This window comes from Hypomesus nipponensis, chromosome 24 (genome assembly GCF_054491055.1).
Source record: "Hypomesus nipponensis isolate SF chromosome 24, ASM5449105v1, whole genome shotgun sequence".
Lineage (NCBI taxonomy): Eukaryota > Metazoa > Chordata > Actinopteri > Osmeriformes > Osmeridae > Hypomesus > Hypomesus nipponensis.
In genome coordinates this window covers 9752501-9772500 of record NC_140384.1, presented here as the reverse complement: position 1 = coordinate 9772500, position 20000 = coordinate 9752501, and the positions used below count along the sequence as shown (strand labels likewise).

Here is a 20000-nt window from a genome sequence, read left to right as displayed (position 1 = left end):
GAAACGAATAAGCTTAACGCTTGAACATTTTAATCCTCCCCGTATTACCTTGAGTATGGATGTAGCTACAAATTTAATCAATGCGAGCCGGGGTAAGGCTTGTAGCATAAATCTCCTGGAATGTTCTCATACAAGCACAAAAAAAGACATTTCGTCCATTTTGCACTTTGGGACTGTTTCCTGGTCTGTTCAGGGGATTAGGAAACTCAACTGAAAATGTCAGCATTTACATTTCATAAAAGTGTAAAAAATAGTTTTTAATTACTACTTGACAGTTTTTTTTTGTATAAAAAACCCCATGTAAGATTTAACACATTCAATAATAAACACCAAATCAATCTTTCTTGTTTTCTTTTCAGGATGTTCTCAACAACCTGGGGTCCTCTGAGCTTGATGAGGATGACTTAATGCTGGACCTCGACCTCTCTGATGACATGCGCCAACGTCATGGTACAACCCTCTCTCTCTCCCTCTCCTTCTCTCTCCATAACCCTCCTCCACACAGTACAACCCTCACTTTCTCTTCATAAACCACACCAGACATTCTAGAACCCTCTCACCAAGAGATCCTCCTTCCAACATTCTAGAACCCTCTCTCTAACATTCTAGAACCTCCTCAACATTCTGGAAACCCTCTCACCAAAACTATTTTCCCACTCTGGACTGTGAGTATGGCCGGTGTCAAATCTCCCCTCTAAGTAGGCCATCCGGATAGTTGCTAGGACACTTGAAATTAATCTCAGGGTTTTTTTTTTAGGTCAAGTTCTTTGATCTTTTTTCTCTATTTCTGTCTTCTGTCTCGTCTGTCCTGACGTGCGTCTTCCCTTTTGTGTCCAGACACATCCAAGCCTCTCGTCCACAGCCATTACAGATGGAATCAAGTAAACCAGAACTTCATTAACACAGAAACGGTTATATCCTGATGTCGGATGATGTTGAGGTTTCCTCCGTAGCTAACAGTCTGTAAACATACTGTACTTTTCTGAAGTTCACACGGTGAACTCTTCAACTTCCATGACCCTTTGCTACCATCCAAGTTTAGTCTGTGATGTAACCATGGTGTGTTCAGCATCATTAGTGAGTTTTTTTCTGTTTAGAGAGGGGGTGAGAGAGAGGGGGGATGGGAGAGAGGGTAAGTGAGGGGAGAGAGGAGAGGAGACAGTGGAGAGAGAGGGCATAGAGGGTGCAGACAGTCAGAAGACGGTGCTTGGTTGACTCCAGTGAGTCAGTCAGAGCACACACACCCACGCATGCACACACACACACGCACACACACACACACACACACACACACACACACTCCAGCACGTCTCCAGGCTCACCACTTAGAGAAGCACCGTCCGTCCTCATCTTCCTAACTCTGTTTCCGGCAGGGCTTGTTGTTCAACACGCAACAAGCGCTCGTAAACAAGCACCAAGGGCAAGACCTGCAGACACACACACACACACACTGCACACACACGCACACACATACTGGATGCCCTCATTAATACATGCCAGAGCAGTTATTCCTTTTATTTAGTAAATGCTTCACAGGTTGTGGAGTGAAATCCCCACTGAGATTTGATCAAACTTTCTGATGCAGTGAAGTGATTGAGACTTACTGGGAGGGGAGGAGGAGGAGAGGAAAAAGAGAAATAAGAGGAGGAGAAGAGTAGGAGGAGAAGAGGAGGAGGAAGAGGAGGAAGAGGAGGAAGAGGAGGAGGAAGAGGAGGGGAGGAGGAGGAGGAAGAGGGAGAGAGGAGGAGGGAAGATTTCGTCTTGCACCAATGAAGGGCCTGGTCTGGCTCTCTACTTCTCACCCCCCTCTCACCTCACTCTCACCTCCCCTCCCAACCCCCTCTCACCCCCTCTCTCACCCCCTCTCTCACCCCCCTCTCTCACCCCCTCTCTCACCCTGGCTGTTCCAGCTGAGTGGGCAGGGCAGAGCAGAGCTCTGTCAGAGAGTAGAGACACAGAGTCGATGAGTAGACAGGCATTAGATACAGAGTAGAGGATCAGGTCAGAACACAGCTGTCTGATGTTGCCTGGCTGCAGGATAATAGTGTTGTCCGGGCTGCCGTAACCCTGGAAACCACAGTGAAAACAAGTTCCTCACACCTTCACTGAAAGTGTGTCTCTGTTTCTCTCTCCATATTTTCTCTTTTCCGTTTCCTTTCCATTGCTCTCCCACTGACTCTGTCTCTCTCTCCCGGTGTGTGTGTGTGTGTGTGTGTGTGTGTGTGTGTAGTGTCCAGAGAAGACTCCAGCCAGTCTCTGACCTCCTGTCTTAACCTTCTCCCATCGCCCATGGATACGTCTGGAGACAAGGTCCCTGGGAGAGACTCCATCAGGGACACCAACTACAGGTGAGACCCTCTCCACTCTTCCCCCATCACCCTCACCACTCCTCCCCCATCACCCTCACCCCTCCTCCCCCATCACCCTCACCACTCCTCCTTCCCTCCTCCCCTCCCCACCCCCAATAGGGGGTGACTAGAGGGTGACTAGAGGGTGAGAAGGGGGTGAGGAGGGGTGAGGAGGGGGTGAGGAGGGGGTAAGGAGGGGTGAGGAGGGGGTGAGGAGTGCAGGATGGTGGGAAAGGACTTCATTTTCTACCTCTTAGCTCTAGAGGAGTTTATACATCCTCACTCCTGCACACACACCTCTCTCTCTCTCTCTCTCTCTCTCTCTCTCTCTCTCTCTCTCTCTCTCTCTCTCTCATTCAACACCTAAATCCATAAATACTTTATCTTTCACCCTCCTGCTCTCTACACCTACATACAGCTACCCCTTCTCTCTTGAACTATATGAATCACTTCCTCTCGCTCTCTTCTCTCACACATGCTCCCTCTATTCCTCTCTCTCTCTCTCTCTCTCTCTCTCTCTCTCTCTCTCTCTCTCTCTCTCTCTCTCCTCCTCTCTCTCTCTCTCTCTCTCTCTCTCTCTCTCACAAGCTGTCTATCTTTTCTCTCTGTTACCTTATTCCCTCTACCTCTCCACCTGTGTATCTTTCTCCCTCTGTCCCTCTCCCTCCCCCCTCTCTCTCTATCCCCCCTCTCTCCCTCCCCCCTCTCTCTCTATCCCCCCTCTCTCTCCCTCCCCCCTCTCTCTCTATCCCCCCTCTCTCTCCCTCCCCCCTCTCTCTCCCTCCCCCCTCTCTCTCCCTCCCCCCTCTCTCTCTATCCCCCCTCTCTCTCCCTCCCCCCTCTCTCTCTATCCCCCCTCTCTCTCCCTCCCCCCTCTCTCTCTATCCCCCCTCTCTCTCCCTCCCCCCTCTCTCTCCCTCCCCCCTCCCTCTCCCTCCCCCCTCTCTCTGTCTCCTCTCATCCCTCTAACCCAACTTGCCTTCTCCACCAGTCCTGAGTCCCACTGGGGGCTGGGATACAGAGCTTGAACACCAGCCTGTGTTTAGCATTACTGATGCTGTTTAGGTGTGATTTGACCACCAGACACAGTCCCCTGAACAAACACCGTCCTGATTGTTGTCACTACTGGGAAAAGAAGTGTTGTTGTGGTAGCAGGAAGGCGCTGAAGGGGAGCGTGCTGTTGAGCGCTAACAGGTTTAGACGGCTTGGCGTGATGTCATCACGCAAAGCTGTAAACACCCTGATGGAGGAGTGTATGAGACATCTGCACACACACACACACACACACACATCCACACACACACACACACATCCACACACACACACACACACACACATCCACACACACACACACACACACACACACACACACACACATACACATCCACACACACACACATACACACACACATACACATCCACACACACACACACACATCCACACACACACACACATCCACACACACACACACACACACACACACATACACACACACACACACACACACTCCCAGTCATGTTAAACACACACACTCTCTTGGGTTACCATACACACGCACTCTCGCGTTAAACATACGCAGACTGGGGTTAAACACACACACACACAAGCGCATTGCTCTCTCCACTGCCTATTTGTAAGTCGCTTTGGATAAAAGCAAAATGGATAAAAAATGCAAATGCATATCTCTCTGGAAAGGCTGTATTTTCCCCGAACTGCCTCGTCTCTATTTGGAGTGTCTGTGAGTGAGTCGCAATTATTCCTGGCCGTCGCATGAAAATAAGTTGAAAATACAAGGCGCCCACAAATTTCCAATTCTAATATTGTTTACAATGACATACATTTGGGCTTGTTTATATGAAAGGGATTTAACTCCTGGTGTGGCTGAGCGAGAGGAAGCTCGAGTCCCGACTATAGAACATGGATGTTAAAAAGGCTTCAAATCTGCATTCTCACTGGCACACAGAGAGAGAGTTATGGAGATCTGTAGATATCTCTGTTTGTGAACTCTCTCAAACAGATACTGTAGAACGCTAGGTTCCAAAGAATATTCAGGGCTCCAAATTAACTACAGCTAGTTCTACTTAAAATATTGAAAACAATATCCCCCCCCCCTCAATCCAAGTTCTGTATGTAGAACTCTTCTCTGTCTCCCACCCCCTCTCCCCTCTCTCTCTCCCACCCCCCTCTCTCTCCCCACTCCACCGTATGTCTCCTTCAGGATATGTGTTGCGGTGTTGCTGTCTGGGTGATAACAGTGTGCCCCCTCCTCTACACAGTCTTCCTCTTTGATGTGGGACAAGTTGGGGGGTTCCAGCAGGAAGGAAGCAGATAGCAACAATGCCCACCTAATGGGGGGAGGCTGGTGGAGGCAATACCACTGCATTGGGGTCGCAAATTTAATTTGGACAGTTTTGATATAGTTTGCCTGTTGCTATGGGAACAGCCTGGCTCCTCGTTCACGCAGGCTACGTTACCATGCCGAAGACAGGTTGGGCACACACACGCTTGCGTGTGCGCGCACGCACGCACACACACATACACACGCGTCAAGATCAAGAGTGAATCAGTGTCAGTCGGCCCATATCACATCGCTGTCTTGACAGGAAACATCTTTGAACTTTGTCATCGTTTAGCAACGGGATAGAGAGAGCGATTTGCGTCTCCTGTGGTTGCTATTTTACAGTCCTGGTACTGTCCCGCCCTTTTGGGAGGGGCAGGAGGGGAGGGGGGAGGAGGGGAGGGTGGAGGAGGGGAGGGGGGAGGAGGGGAGGGGGGAGGAGGGGAGGAAGGAAGGAGGGGAGGAGGGGAGGGGGAGGAGGGGAGGGGGAAGGAGGGGAGGAGGGGAGGGGGGAGGAGGGGAGGGTGGAGGAGGGGAGGGTGGAGGAGGGGAGGAGGGGAGGGGGGAAGGAGGGGAGGGTGGGGGGGGGAGGGGGGAGGAGGACTGGAGGGGAGGGGGGAGGAGGACTGGAGGGGAGGGGGGAGGAGGTGCAGGAAGTCTGGAGGGCAGGAGGGGAGGAGGGGCAGGAGGACTGGAAGGGAGGAGGGGAGGGGGGGCAGGAGGACTGGAGGGGAGGGGGGAGGAGGACTGGAGGGGACGGGGGGCAGGAGGGGAGGAGGGCAGGAGGGGCAAGACAGGAGAGTGTGGGGGGCTAGCTCCTCCCAGCAGCTGTGCAGATATGCAGCGGTGTGGCTGTCTTGTGTCAGAGCTAGCCAGCGTGCTCCACAGTCGACAGACCCCGCTGGCGAGCTAACACATTCTGACATCCACGCGCACAAGCTCCCAGCATGCTTTGCGGCCGGCTCTGCCAATTACACCAGGGGGAGAGGTGCTAGAAACTTGGTCTGGGTGCAACGGACTGCAGCTGACTGAGAGATGGAGTTGACACACACACACACATGCATGCAGAGGGCTCGTGGGTGTGGGTGTGTGTGTGTGTGTGTGTGTGTGGGGGGGGTTGTTAATGATAAACGATCGTAGCATCTTAGGATAAACAGATGAAGATGACTGGAAGCGCAAACAGTTCAGAAGCAGCCTCATATCAACTTGATCTGCTCGCTCGCTCGTCCTGCAACAACCTTTCCTCCTCCCTCCCTCCCCCCTCCCTCTCTCCCTCCCTCCCTCCCTCCCTCCCCAAACACCCCCCACAGCCTCTGTGGTCCTTTATGTTGCCCTTCAGAGGGCAGGCACGTATGAGAGAGAGTGAGAGAGAGACAGACAAAGCCACAGTGAGGGACAGATTGAGAGACAGAGAGACATAATTACAGAAAAAAAGAGAAATATTGAAAGGCGAGTAAGAAGCAGAGATAGTAAAGAAAGAGAGCGAAAGGTAGACAGAGTGAAAGAGGGAGAAAGAGAGGCAGAGAGCTGAAATAGTGTAACCAGCTGAGAGAACTGCCGGTGTGTCAGTCTAAAAAAGATCCTGATGGTCAATAGAAAAACATGTTCTCTAATGCGGTGTTCTGCGGGTCCATGGTGAGCTCCTGCTTCTCTGTATTGATCGGTCTCTGTAGCACTGTACTGGAGGACAAGGCAGGTTGTGGTGACTGACAGGCTTTTATGTGGTCTGGTAGCTAATGCCTCTTAGCCGGACATCATTCATTTGACTACCTGTAATTATACGTCACTTGGCAATCTCAGGGAAGGGAAGGAATTGCTCTGAGCACAAGCAATCATTTGCTGTGGGAGTTGTAAAAAATGAAAGTCATAAAAAGCAAGGTAATTGGCTTTTCTCTGGATAGTGAAATGGATCACAGTTGAAGCTGATGGAGAGTAAGAGAGCGAGAGAAAAGAGAGTGATAGAGAGAAAGAGAGGGAGAAAGAGAGAGGGAGAGAGAGAGAGAGAGAGAGAGAGAGAGAGAGGTAGAGAGAGAGAGAGGGAGAGAGAGAGAGGTAGAGAGAGAGAGGGAGAGAGGGAGAGAGAGAGAGGTAGAGAGAGAGAGAGAGAGAGAGAGAGTTAGTCTGTGTGTGTTCTCCTGCCTTTAGGGGCTTGTAAGGGGTAGCTCTGTGTACATGACAGGAATCAAACCCCTCAGCTACCAATCATGATCAGCCAATAGACCACTAGGACATCGCTCATTTGGACGTTCTGAATGACAATCTGGTGTCATTTCACCATAGAAACCTCCTTTGGGGTGATGTGGCAAAACCTGCTGGCCCACTGCCGTTCTCCCCTGCTGTCTCCCTGTAAACGACCTGCTGTACTTACACACACAGAAACACACACAAATACACACACACGGTAACCAGTTGCCGAAGAGACCTGTGTGTGTGTGTGTGTGTGTGTGTGAGGCCTGAGTCCACCAGCCTGACAGAGTGACAAGATGGACGACCCTGGGGAGACAAACTAGCTCTCCTGCTGTGGAGGATCTATCATCTGCTGAGGAGACCTGTCTCTAGCACACACACACACACCCCTTACACTCACACACACACACACACCCCTTACACTCACACACACACACATACCCCTTACACTCACACACACTCAAACACACACACACACACACATACCCCTTACACTCACACACACACACACACACCCCTTACACTCACACCCCTTACACTCACACACACTCAAACACACACACTCTCACACACACTCACAAACGCACACACATCTGCCCTGTAACTCACAAAGATGAGAGGCCTCTCATACCCACCCTCTCTCTGTCTCTCTCTTGAACACACACTCACACACACACACTCAGTCACATACAGAACACCAGCCATCCAGCTGCTCTGCTGAGGAGCTGCAGCCTCCCAGTCAAACACCAAGCTGCTGAGACACACACACACACACATGCACACACACACATGCACACACATACTAACACACAAGACCCGACTGAACACACGCACACAACCCAACACATCACACACTTGACAGAACTCACTACTCAACAACACGCACACACACACACAGACAGACACCGCTATGCCGGGACTGAATCCAGTCATCTGTTCTGTGTAGCAGTGTAGGAAGAGAGGCTCTGCTGAGCCACTGGGTGACTGAGCGTCCCCCTCCCCAGACAGCAGGCCGGCCCCCAGAGCAGGAGAGCGCCGCTCCAACTGCAGCACGCTGCCACACTTCTCTCTCCTCTACAGAAACTGTGCCTGTTGGTCATCCAGAAGCATCTGTGGCACTTATCAGCCACAGATGACACAGACGACATACACAGAGTGACGGGTTGAGCTGAACCGATATCCAATCACATCTTTGTTTGCACGTGTATGGATGATAATACTTATTGCAGTAGACAGATGTATGACTAATAATAATATACCAATATAATAGTGATACAGCGCTGTCACATCAGGCCTGGGCTCACCTGTCTGTCCTCTGTCACATCAGGCCTGGGCTCACCTGTCTGTCCTCTGTCACATCAGGCCTGGGCTCACCTGTCTGTCCTCTGTCACATCAGGCCTGGGCTCACCTGTCTGTCCTCTGTCACATCAGGCCTGGGCTCACCTGTCTGTCCTCTGTCACATCAGGCCTGGGCTCACCTGTCTGTCCTCTGTCACATCAGGCCTGGGCTCACCTGTCTGTCCTCTGTCACATCAGGCCTGGGCTCACCTGTCTGTCCTCTGTCACATCAGGCCTGGGCTCACCTGTCTGTCCTCTGTCACATCAGGCCTGGGCTCACCTGTCTGTCCTCTGTCACATCAGGCCTGGGCTCACCTGTCTGTCCTCTGTCACATCAGGCCTGGGCTCACCTGTCTGTCAGCAGTGGTGATTACCCACTGAGGAAGAGGAGGGGGAGGAGGGGGAGGAGGAGGAGGAGGGGGAGGAGGGGGGGAGGAGGAGGGGGGAGGAGGAGGGGGGAGGAGGAGGGGGGGAGCCGGTGAGTGCTGCCTTTCACACCTCTCCTTCCACAAAAGGAGGGATGAGATGAGAGGAGCAAAAGTGTCAGTAAGAGGGAAAGAGAGAGAAAGAAAGTAGAGAGAGAGAGAGTAGGGAGAGAACAGGCCGTGATGCTAATCGCCCTGAGGAAGTAATGAATCACGTCCGTCGCCATGACGATAATGAAGTCCTAGTCCGATATTACCAGGAAGAGGCTCCACTCCATGTTAGCAGATGCTGTTCTCATCTCCTTTGATGTGTGTGTGTGTGAGTGTGTGTGAGTGTGTGTGAAGTGATGCCTTCATACCTACTTCAGCGGGCTGACTAGACGTCCTTCTCTGTGATTAAACATTAAGAAGCCGTCTTGTTTGTCAGTGCTGGCTGTGTAAGGTGGGGTACAGTATGATACCTAGTCTGGCTGTGTAAGGTGGGGTACAGTATGATACCTAGTCTGGCTGTGTAAGGTGGGGTACAGTATGATACCTAGTCTGGCTGTGTAAGGTGGGGTACAGTATGATACCTAGTCTGGCTGTGTAAGGTGAGGGTACAGTATGATACCTAGTCTGGGAAGGTTACAGTTATGTTAGCCCCTCAACACACACTGCAACACACACACACACCGCAACACACACTGCAGCACACACTCCTTCTACACTCAACATAAGTACCAAGTTGTGGCCTGTGTGTGTGTGTGAGAGGTTCATTAAAACATGTCTCTTTTTGGAAGACACTACTCTGCTGGGTGCGTTTAGCGAGTGTGTGTGTCTTATAACAACGTGTGTGTGTGTAACTCTGTATGTGTGTGTCTGTGTTCTGGTGTGTAACCTCCTCCTCCTGATCCTCCAGGGACCCATGCCGGCCCACCTCCCTGCTGCCCGCTGACTGGAGCCTGGGGCTGGGCCTGGGGAGGGAGGAGGAGTCCCTGGTGCCAGGCCTGGAGGCCCTGCCCCTCAGGCTCATGCAGCAGGACTGCACCTCCGTCAAGACTCTGCTGCTGCGCCTGAAGAGGACCCTACAGGAGGTAGGCTGAGGGACACACACACACACTCATACACACTCACCCAAACATGCACACACACACCCATACACCAACTGGCGTCAGACTGTGTTTTCTCTCCAGAAGCTGAGATAGACTGTTGTCGAACCGATGGATTCATTAAAGCCCTCTAAGATGGGTGTCTTAGAGCTTCTGGAAAGAGCTGCTTCTAGTCATTTAACCAGATTGGGCAACCAGGCTGAGATCAGCAGTCCTCTCTCCCCTCCTCTCCCCTCCTCTCCCCTCCTCTCCCCTCCTCTCCCCTCCTCTCCCCTCCTCTCCCCTCCTCTCCCCTCCTCTCCCCTCCTCTCCCCTCCTCTCCCCTCCTCTCTCCTCTCTCCCCTCCTCTCTCCTCTCTCCCCTCCTCTCCCCTCCTCTCCCCTCCTCTCCCCTCCTCTCCCCTCCTCTCCCCTCCTCTCCCCTCCTCTCTCCTCTCTCCCCTCCTCTCCCCTCCTCTCCCCTCCTCTCCCCTCCTCTCCCCTCCTCTCCCCTCCTCTCCCCTCCTCTCCCCTCTCTCCCCTCCTCTCCCCTCCTCTCCCCTCCTCTCCCCTCCTCTCCTCCCTCCCTCCTCTCCTCGAGAGGAGAGGACAGGAGACTCGTCCTGTGAGCAGTAGCAGATCATGGTTGACAGGCCAATCACAGGAGTTACAGGTGTAGAAGGGCCAATCCCAGACGGAGCAGGTGGTACCTGTGTAACTCGCTGCTAACGGGCAGTTTAATCTGAGATGAGAGGCAAGCGGGGGATCAGAGCGGCTGTCAGACGGCCTTCAGCCAGGACCTCCAGACACTTAAACACCCAACCATAAAACGACAATTAAGAGGCCAGCAGAGAGAGAGAGAGAGAGAGAGAGAGGGGAGAGAGAGAGAGAGAGAGCGAGAGAGAGCGAGAGAGCGAGAGAGAGAGAGAGAGAGAGAGAGAGGGGAGAGAGAGAGAGAGCGAGAGAGAGAGAGAGAGAGAGAGAGAGAGAGAGAGAGAGGGGGAGAGAGAGAGAGAGAGCGAGAGAGAGCGAGAGAGAGAGAGAGAGAGAGAGAGAGAGAGAGAGAGAGAGAGAGAGAGAGAGACACAGAGGGGGGCCACAGAGAGGAGTATACAACAGAAGAACATGAATATTAAAGAGGAGATTGTTTGCCCTCTCTGCTGACTTCACTCCTCTCATTAACTTGCAAATTTCTTGCTGCTCCAGCGCTCGGTAACAGGAACAACAGCGACTCCTCGTCCCCTCCCTCATCCCCCCCTTCCTCCTCATCCCCCCTCCTCATCCCCCCTCCCTCCTCAGCCCCCCCTCGTCACCCCCCCCCCTCCTCATCCACCTCCCCTTCCCTTCTTCTTAGCTTTACTTTGCATTTTATTTGTCTGACCTTTGAGACATTGAGCCATCTTCACCTCTGCTTCTCATGCTGTTCCTCTCTCTTTCTCTTTCTCTTTCTCTCTCTCTCTGTCTTTGTCCCTCCCTCCCTCCCTCCCTCCCTCCCTCCCTCCCTCCCTCCCTCCCTCCCTCCCTCCCTCCCTCCCTCCCTCCCTCCCTCCCTCCCTCCCTCCCTCTCTCACCCTTCTCTCCCTTTTGTTTGTGCTACACTGTGCTGTTTTCCTCCCTGACTTTCAGAGCAAAACAGATTCATTTTAGCGGGGATAAAACATCGCTAAGTCTGTCCATCGCTCTATCTCTCCAGCTCCTCCTTCCCCCCTCAGAATCACTTGTCCTCCCTTCTGTCAGCGCGGCACAACGGCCTGTCGGGGGCTTGAAAGGAGCAGCAACACCATCAGTTATTTTAGGCATTTCATTTCCTGATTTCCTGATATGAATGTGATGTAGCTGCATCACACTCTGAGGTCAGACGTGTTCTAGTGATCCTCTCATCCTGTCTCCTCTTTCCTCTCCTCTCCTCCTCTCATCCTCTCTCCTCCTCTCCTGTCCTCCTCTCTTTTCTCCTCTCCTCTCTCCTCTATATATGTACGTTTTGTTCTATTTCTACATGGTGTAAACGTCAGCCTGTTGACCTTACAGCAGAGGTTGTTGCTGGGAACACATTGATCAACGCAGACACATTCAGGGTGCACAGCCCTCTCCTCTCCTTTAAGAACATATAGAAGAGTTACCTTTAAAGGCCAACCACACCAGGATTGTGCTACTGTGCTTGAACTATTCTTGGATTTTTAATGGTCTTTTTAAGGGAAAGGAGCTGCATTGGCTTTTAGAACCAATAGATAACGCCAACAATCAAAAACCAAAATATAAGAAACATGTAGAGACCAGCACCTGCTTCCTAGTTCAGCTTTATTAGTTACTGTATTCGGTGCATTGTGCTTTCTGTACGATGAGTTTGCTCTCCGAACACAACAGCAGCAGTTAGAAGGCACCCTCATCCTCTAAGCATCGTTGTTGATTTGTATTGATGTTTAAACGTATCAATGTCTTGTTTGCTATTTCCTGTTTCCTGTTTCACCATTTCCTGTTTCCTCCAGAGTACAGAGACCAGCCCGGCCAGCAGCCTCCATTCTTTACCCATCAGCCCCTGCAGTGAGAAGTCACTCCCTTTCAAGGTAACCAAGGTTACACGACCCTCACAACTCTCTCAGCTCGAGAACGACCGCCTATTTGCTGTGTGTAGATGTGTGTACACGTGTGTGTGTGTGTATGAACGTGTGTGTGTCCTTCTTACTGACCTACATGGAACAATCGGACCAGCAGGAGGAGAATCATATCACAGGAATAACACCATGTGACACTAGTGTCTCTCTCTCTCTCTCTCTCTCTCTCTCTCTCACCCTCTGTCTATATATCTTTCTCTCCCCCTCTCAGAGAGAGAGAAAGAGAAGGGAGGATGGAGAGATGGAGAGGGGAGGATAGAGAGAGGGGTGTAGAGGGAGATGGAGAGGGAGAATAGGAGTCCATGCAGCATGTGACATTGTGTTGGACGACAGAGGCAGAAGGGGGAGGAGGCGAGGAGGGAGAGAAGGGAAGGAGGGAGAGAGAGAGAGAGAGCAGAAGGTGGGAGAGGCGAGCAGGGAGAGAGGGGAGGGACTGGTCGTGGCGTTCCAGAAAACGCAGGTTTTTAAAAATAAACCACTGAACACACCTGAGACAGGTGTCCCTCGTCCTAGTTCCGGAAAAATTTCCTTCAGCGAACATTTGTTATCTTTATAATTAGAGCCCTCGGATACTGCCTCTCTCTCTCCCCCCCTCTCTCTATGTCTCTCTCTCCCCCCTCTCTCTATGTCTCTCTCTCTCTCTCTCTCTCTCCCCCCTCTCTGTCTATGTCTCTCTCTCTCTCCCCCCTCTCTGTCTATGTCTCTCTCTCTCTCCCCCTCCCTCCCTCTCTCTCTCTCTCTCTCTCTCTCTCTCTCTACCCCCTCTCTCTCTATGTCTCTCCCTTCCCCCTCTCTATGTCTCTCTCTCTCCCCCTCTCTCTCTATGTCTCTCTCTTTCCCCCCTTTCTCTATGTCTCTCTCTCTCCCTCTCTCTCTCTCTGTCTCTCTCTCTCCCCCCCTCTCTATGTCTCTCGCTCTCTCCCCCTCTCTCTCTCTGTCTCTCTCCCCCTCTCTCTCTCCGTCTCTCTCTCTCCCCCCTCTCTCTCTGTCTCTCTCTCTCCCCCCCTCTCTCTCTGTCTCTCTCTCTCCCCCTTCTCTCTATGTCTTTCTTTCCTCTGAGACGTGTGAGAGGTCAGAGCTGAGAGAGGAGAGGGGATGTTACCCCTGCCTCCCTCGCTGTCATTGTCTCTGATAACCTCTACCCCCTACACACACACACACACACTGTCCTGTGACAGTGGTTGGCCAGACCAACAGGTGGTCTGTGGCCTTTGAGACAGCCTGTCCAGATAACCTTCACCCAGGAGCTTGAGGAGCCCCCCTCTTCCTCCCCCCTCCTCCCCCCCCAGGCTCACCTCCCTCCTCCCCCCCCAGGCTCACCTCCCTCCTCCCCCCCCCAGGCTCACCTCCCTCCTCCCAGGCTGTGTGTGTCAGGGTGGGGGGCATCAGGGAGGAGCAGGGTCTGGAACAGCAGACCTGGAGGTGTCATGCCAACCTGTCAGAAGCAGAGAGGAGATCCACAGATCTCCCCTCACCATGTCTCCAGCAGACAGCTCTCCTCTCTCTCTGTTTGTCAGGAAGTGACAACACAGGAAGTGACAGCACACCCGTGTCCGCCCACCACTGCGGATGGAAGCGGTTTGATCCTACGGCAGACAGTCACAGCTAAAATGCTCCCACGTCACACACCAGTCACAGCCACAGTCGAATCCCTCCCCCCAGCGGCCATGTTAGCATGGACATGTGACCTGTTGGGAACCAATCAGAGCAGTGCTCCTTGTGACCACTCCCCCTCAGTGATGGGATGTAGTTGTGACTGCAGTGGTCTCTGTTTAGCTGTATCAGGGAATCAGGCTGTTAATCAGAAGGTTGCCGGTTCGATTCCCGGCCGTGCAAAATGACGGTGTGTCCTTGAACAAGGCATTTCACCCTACTAGCCTCGGGGGGAATGTCCCTGTACTCACTGTAAGTCGCTCTGGATAAGAGCGTCTGCTAAATGCCAAAATGAGAGATTTAACATCATGTGATTTATTCAGAGTGGGTGAGAAGGGGGTGGGTAGGGCTCAAAATTAACAAAACCTTAAAACCTTTTGTAGAAAATATTTTTCAAACCTTTAGAAACCTTTTTTTCATAATGTTTTTTTTCGCACTCAGTGAAAGGAGAGGAGAGAGGAGGAGAGGTGACAGGACAATAGAGATGCCTAAAACAGAGTACAGTAAAGCAGAGCAGAGTACAATAGAGTAAAATAAAGTTTAGTAGAGTCCTCATCAAGTACTCATCAATGATGCAAACGGTGAGATAAGTCGGAGGGTGAGATAACAGGATCGTTTTGGGAGCTCCCTCCCTCCCCGAAGAACAGCAGAAAGAACAAAATCTAAACAAACAGCAAGCTGCCATTGGCCCTATCCCGCTGAGCTAACATGGTCAGTTGACCAACTTCCTCCTTCCAGCTCTCGTCTATCTTCCACTTCCTCCTTCCAGCTCTTGTCTTCCTCCCTTCCCCCTCCTCCTCTGTCTCAGTGTCTGGTCGGAGGGGGGTCGTCCAGGGGCGGGTATCTGAGCAGAGCAGATGGGCAGCCAGCGGTGCCCTGTGGCCTGGTACTGGTGTGAAAGAACCAGGGTCTCTAAGTAAAGATGAGGACCAGAGGGAGGTGGGGGGGCAGTCTGGAATGTGCCCACTGAGTTGGATAATGGTCCCGCCTGCTGTCTGTGTCTCTCTCTCTCTGCTCACACGCAGAGCTTGCGCTTTGTCGACCTCTTTCCTTCTCTCTTTCTCTTTCCCTCTCTCTCTCTCTCCCCCATTCTCTCCCCCTCACCCCTCAGCAGGAGCGAGGTGCCTCTGAGCTCATTACGACCCTGGTGAGTGCTCCAGGGTCACTATCCTAGCAGAGCAGGTCCACTCCAGAAAGCTAGGAGAGAGAGGGGGGGATAGAGGGAGGGAAAGGGAGGGAGATCGAGAGAGAGGGGGGGAGGTAAAGAGAGAGAGAGAGGCAAAAGGTGAGGTAAGTGAGGGAGGAAGAGAGAGCTTTTCAGAGGGAGGATGTTCAATTGAGAACATGAAGTGTTAGCATCAGTAGACATGTTAGCATTGCTAGCTGTTTCTCGCATTCAGTGTGCAGTCCTGCCGTTCACAAATGCTCAGAACCAGCTCCTAGCTCTTTGCTTCTCCACACTGGAGCAGGTCTACTTGTCCGTCTGTCCAGACTGTGATGGTCGACCATCAGTGTGTTGGCTCGATTCTCGGGGGAGGAGGGGAGGAAGGAAAGAGAGGAGATGGGGAGGAGGGGAGGAGAGGGGAGGAGGGGAGGAAGGAGAGAGAGGAGATAGGGGAGAGGGGAGGAAGGAGAGAGAGGAGATAGGGAGGAGGGGAGGAGGGGAGGAAGGAGTGAGAGGAGATAGGGAGGAGAGGGGCGGAGGGGAGGAAGGAGAGAGAGGAGATAGGGAGGAGGGGAGGAAGGAGGGGAGGAAGGAGAGAGAGGAGATAGGGAGGAGGGGAGGAGACAGGGAGGAGAGAGGGAGGAGGGGAAGAGAGTTGGATGGAGGAGAGTTTGAGGTCCAGTCTGCCTGATGGTGGGCCTTGTGGGTATTTGGCTCTGGTTCAGGCACTGGGAGTGTTGTAGAAGGTCAGGACACGGTTCATCTGGGTTCCTCGCGGTTCCCTGTGGTTCCTGATGGCCGTCGTCATGTTCTGCTCTGCCTCAGGCCCTCTCTGTCCTCCAGTGTCCTTTCATCCCCCTCTCTCTCCTCTCCTTCACTCTCTTCTCCATCTCCATCCTCTCTCCTCTCCTTCACTCTCTTCTCCATCTCCATCCTCTCTCCTCTCCTTCACTCTCTTCTCCATCTCCATCCTCTCTCCTCTCCTCTGCTCTCTGCCCCCTCCAGACTATTTCTCTTCTCTCTTCTCTCCTGTCCTTGAAGCAGCCCTCGTCCTCTCTCTTTCTCTCCAGTCCTCCCTCTCTTTTCCCCACTCCTCTCTCTTTCTCTCCTCCTTACAAACTCTCTCTGCCCTTCCCTATCATCCCTCTCTCCTCTCTCTCTCCTCACTCCCTCCCCATTTCTCTTTTCGCTCTCCTTCATCTTTCTCCTCTCCTCTCTATCTCCTCTCTCTTCTCTCTCTCCTCTCTCTCTCCTCTCTCCTCCCTCTCTCTTCTCTCTCTCCTCCCGTCCATTCTGGGCGTGTGCAGGACAGGGTTGTAGTAAAGAGCTGTATGCAGCATTCTGTCCACTCTGCCCTACTGTACACACACACATGTTATTCTGGAGAATGCTTGACTCCGCCCTGACATGTCCATAGTGAATCATCTCCTCACTTTCTCCACCCGGACACACCTCACCCCCTGTTAGGATAATTTCTCAAGTAATGCACAGAGTCGTCGGATTCAAAGAAAGTACAATAGTTTAATGCTTGCCAGCAAGGAGACAAAGTCTGATCGCAATACAAAGTTTGTCCGCTAGCATGTTGTGCTAGCTAGCTATTTAAGCAGAACCGCTCTTTACAGTCATTGGTTAAGACAAAGGCATGCAAATGTTCCATTGCTCTTCTTCATTGGCTCCTTGCATAGACCTGGCGCAGGAGTGTGTGCGTGCGTGTTTGAGTGTGTGTGCCTTTTGACCCCTGTAAGCTTGACCACATGATTCACCCAACACAGATAAGGCCAGACATCTTTTATGGCCTCTCCAGTAAGAGAGAGTGGTCAGCCCAGGTCACCTTGTTTACATATGCCTCGTGTTCCCCAAAGTTCAGATTTGGGGGTAGGCCTCTCTCTACACACAAAGGAATGCTGAACACAGAATCATTCTTATACAGGATAAATGTGCTACATCTTCAATTTTCCCAACACCCCCCAACCTCCCAGTATGTGTGTGTGGAATCAGAGCGTGACTGTGTGTGACCTCCTCTCTCTGTGTGTGTGTGTGTGTGTGTGTGTGTGTGCAGGACCTGGGCAGGGAGGAGGCCCTGTTGCAGCAGCTCCGGGACAAGGACCAGCTCATCCACAGACTGCAGGCCGAGCTGGTGAGACGAAACAAACGCGCACACACACGCACATACACGCATATCCACACAGACACAGAACGAACACACACCCCCACACACACACACATATATTCACACAGACACACTCACAATACTCTCGGAGAATACACACACACCTACGTGGAAACACACACTCAAAAACACACATTCAAAAATGCTAAATCCCCTGAACAGTGGCTTGATGACAGACTGTGGCCTCTAATCATGCCATGTTCTGGGTTTGGAGGACAACCAAGTCATGTTTCTACCCACAGCAGGGAGTCTGTGTGTGTGTGTGTGTGTGTGTGTGTGTGTGTGTGTGTGTGTGGGCCTGTGGGTAGCTGTGTTTGACACCAGTAGAGGGCGTTAGAGAGACAAGTTCCTTATTGGGTTGTTCAGGACTAGATATATATTCCTCACCCCCCTCCTCACCCCCACCTTTCTAGAATAACTCTCATACTCTCTCTCTGTCTCTCTCTCTCTCTCAATCCCTCTCTCTATTCATCTCTCTCTATTGCTATCCCCTCCCTCTCTCTCATTCAATCCCACCCTCTCTCGTCCTCCCTATCCCTCCTTCCTCTCATCTTATCAAACTCACGCCAGACGCCTCCCCCCCTCCCTCTTGCTTATTGGTGATTAGAGCGAGATGTGAAGTTCACCCAACAAAGGCACTAGAGCTGTGTTGAATGTTTTTCTCACTCAGCTTTGATCAGCAGCAAACTGCGAGTAAAGAAGTCAAAAACAGACAAGTCGGCCTCATGAGAACTGGATCACAAATCTCTTTTGAAGAACATTCTAAACAATTTAATCGATTTTTCTGATGGAAAAAAAATATAAAACTTTGTGTTTAGAATTTGTGATATATATATATATATATATATATATATATACTATATTATATTTACTATTTGAACTATGCACTTCTGATCTTTGATCTTCTGAAGTACTTTCTATTTACACTATTTGCACGTCGCTTTGGATAAAAAAATAAAATGCTGAAAAATTTCAAATATTTACACTTTATGGTCACCTGGCTGTGTTTGGCTCGACTCCTACCAGGTTTAATACTGTAACTAGAGCCAGGCTGGGCCAGGCTAAATTAGAGCCAGGCTGGGCCAGGCTAGGCTAAGCTAGAGCCAGGCTGGGCCAGGCTAGGCTAAGCTAGAGCCAGGCTGGGCCAGCAAAGATGATGTGCCCAGTTGCCGTTTGAACCTTCTGGTCCAGGTCATCCCCCTTTTTTTCCACTCCTCCTCCATCTCCTCTCTTTCTCTCTTCCTTTCTTCCTCTATCTTCTCTTTGCCTCTCCTCTCTTCTTCCTCTCTCCCATCTCCCAGATGACTATTTAGTCAGTGAAGTAGCCTACTCTGATCACTGTGATTGGCCAGAACAGGTCTTGTTGGACCAACCAATCAGCAGTCCTATCAGGGCATGGTCTGTTTCTGTTTCCTGACCCATCCAGAATACTGCTCTGGTAGCCATGACGAGCAGCCCCCCCACCCCCCCACCAACACACATACACAAACACGCACTGTAACACAGACACAAACACACAACACACACTAACACACACACTAATGCCTGGCACCGGCCTGGACCAGCAGCCCCAACCTGAAGGTTTAATTGATGACAGCCGACAGGAAGAGAGATGGCACTCAGGCGAGGTGGGTTAGAGGAGGGGTGGATGTGTGTGTGTGTGTGTGTGTGTGTGTGTGTGTAATGGTTAGCCAAGAGAAAGTGCTGTAGTTTCAAGGGAAAAGAGAATCTCCTAGCCAACCTTCCTCTCCACCCCTCCCTCCAGGCCTTAGCCCCCCCCCCCCTCCCCCCTGCGTAGTTAAATCTTCCAGGACAGAGAGTATTAATGACCCTACATGAGCCCCCCCCCCCCACCAGACCGTCTCAGCCCAACTGTCACTTTTACGAGGCTTTTTTTTGGGTGCCGCTGCACTTTGCAAGCAAACCTGCCCCAGCCCCCATCCTCCCTCCATCCCTCAGAGCGTCTTTCAGCAAACTTTCCTGGAACTTGGCTTTCGGAGCGTTTCTGGAGCTTCCTGTGTGTTTTGTTCTAAATATGTGTGTGTTTTCTGTGTCGTCTGGGTTTTCTGTGAACTTCTTCCTGTGGTGCTTGAGCTGGAGTGGGATTTAAGTGCATCGCTGATTCATTCTGAACTCTCAGCGCAAGGTCACCTTGACCTTAAAGAGTGTTTTCCATTCAACTGACATTGATGTGGGCACTAACAGTCTGGGTCCTGACTGGGTGTGTTTGTTTTGTGTCCAGGAGTGTGCCAAAGCTGCCCTGAAGCCACCCTGCCAAAAAGCTGACAGGACCACTCAAACAGAAGCGCTAGGTCCAGAGGTGAGGTCACTTCCTGTCCCTGTTCACCCCAATCCTTCCTACACACACACACACACACACACAAAGACACACACACTACACACACACCGACATACACACACGCATGTGCACATGAAGGAGCTAAGTGCATGAACGACAGGTAGGCTAATCCATATCTCTAAAACACACGGCTACGCAGGCCCTCTAGACACTTCCGACCAGTTCCAAGTTATCTCACTGTCAGGCAGACAAGTAGACAGACAGGCAGACAGGTAGACAGACAGACAGACAAGTAGACAGACAGAGAGACAAGCAGACAGGCAGACTGACAGACGGGCAGACAGACAGACAGACAGGCAGACAGGGGGGCAGACAGACGGGGGCAGACAGACAGACG

At 51.8% G+C, this 20000-nt stretch overlaps 1 protein-coding gene across 1 annotated transcript in view; it reads left to right on the top strand.

The window, feature by feature from the left end:
- ccser1 (coiled-coil serine-rich protein 1) overlaps nt 1–20000 on the top strand; it is a 42368-nt gene that overhangs the window by 8681 nt on the left and 13687 nt on the right. The window contains exons 5-10 of the mRNA XM_084690033.1: nt 360–450; nt 2231–2348; nt 9537–9711; nt 12191–12268; nt 17194–17271; nt 19547–19624. Coding sequence (XP_084546159.1) covers nt 360–450; nt 2231–2348; nt 9537–9711; nt 12191–12268; nt 17194–17271; nt 19547–19624 — 618 coding nt within the window. The remainder of the gene's footprint in view (nt 1–359; nt 451–2230; nt 2349–9536; nt 9712–12190; nt 12269–17193; nt 17272–19546; nt 19625–20000) is intronic.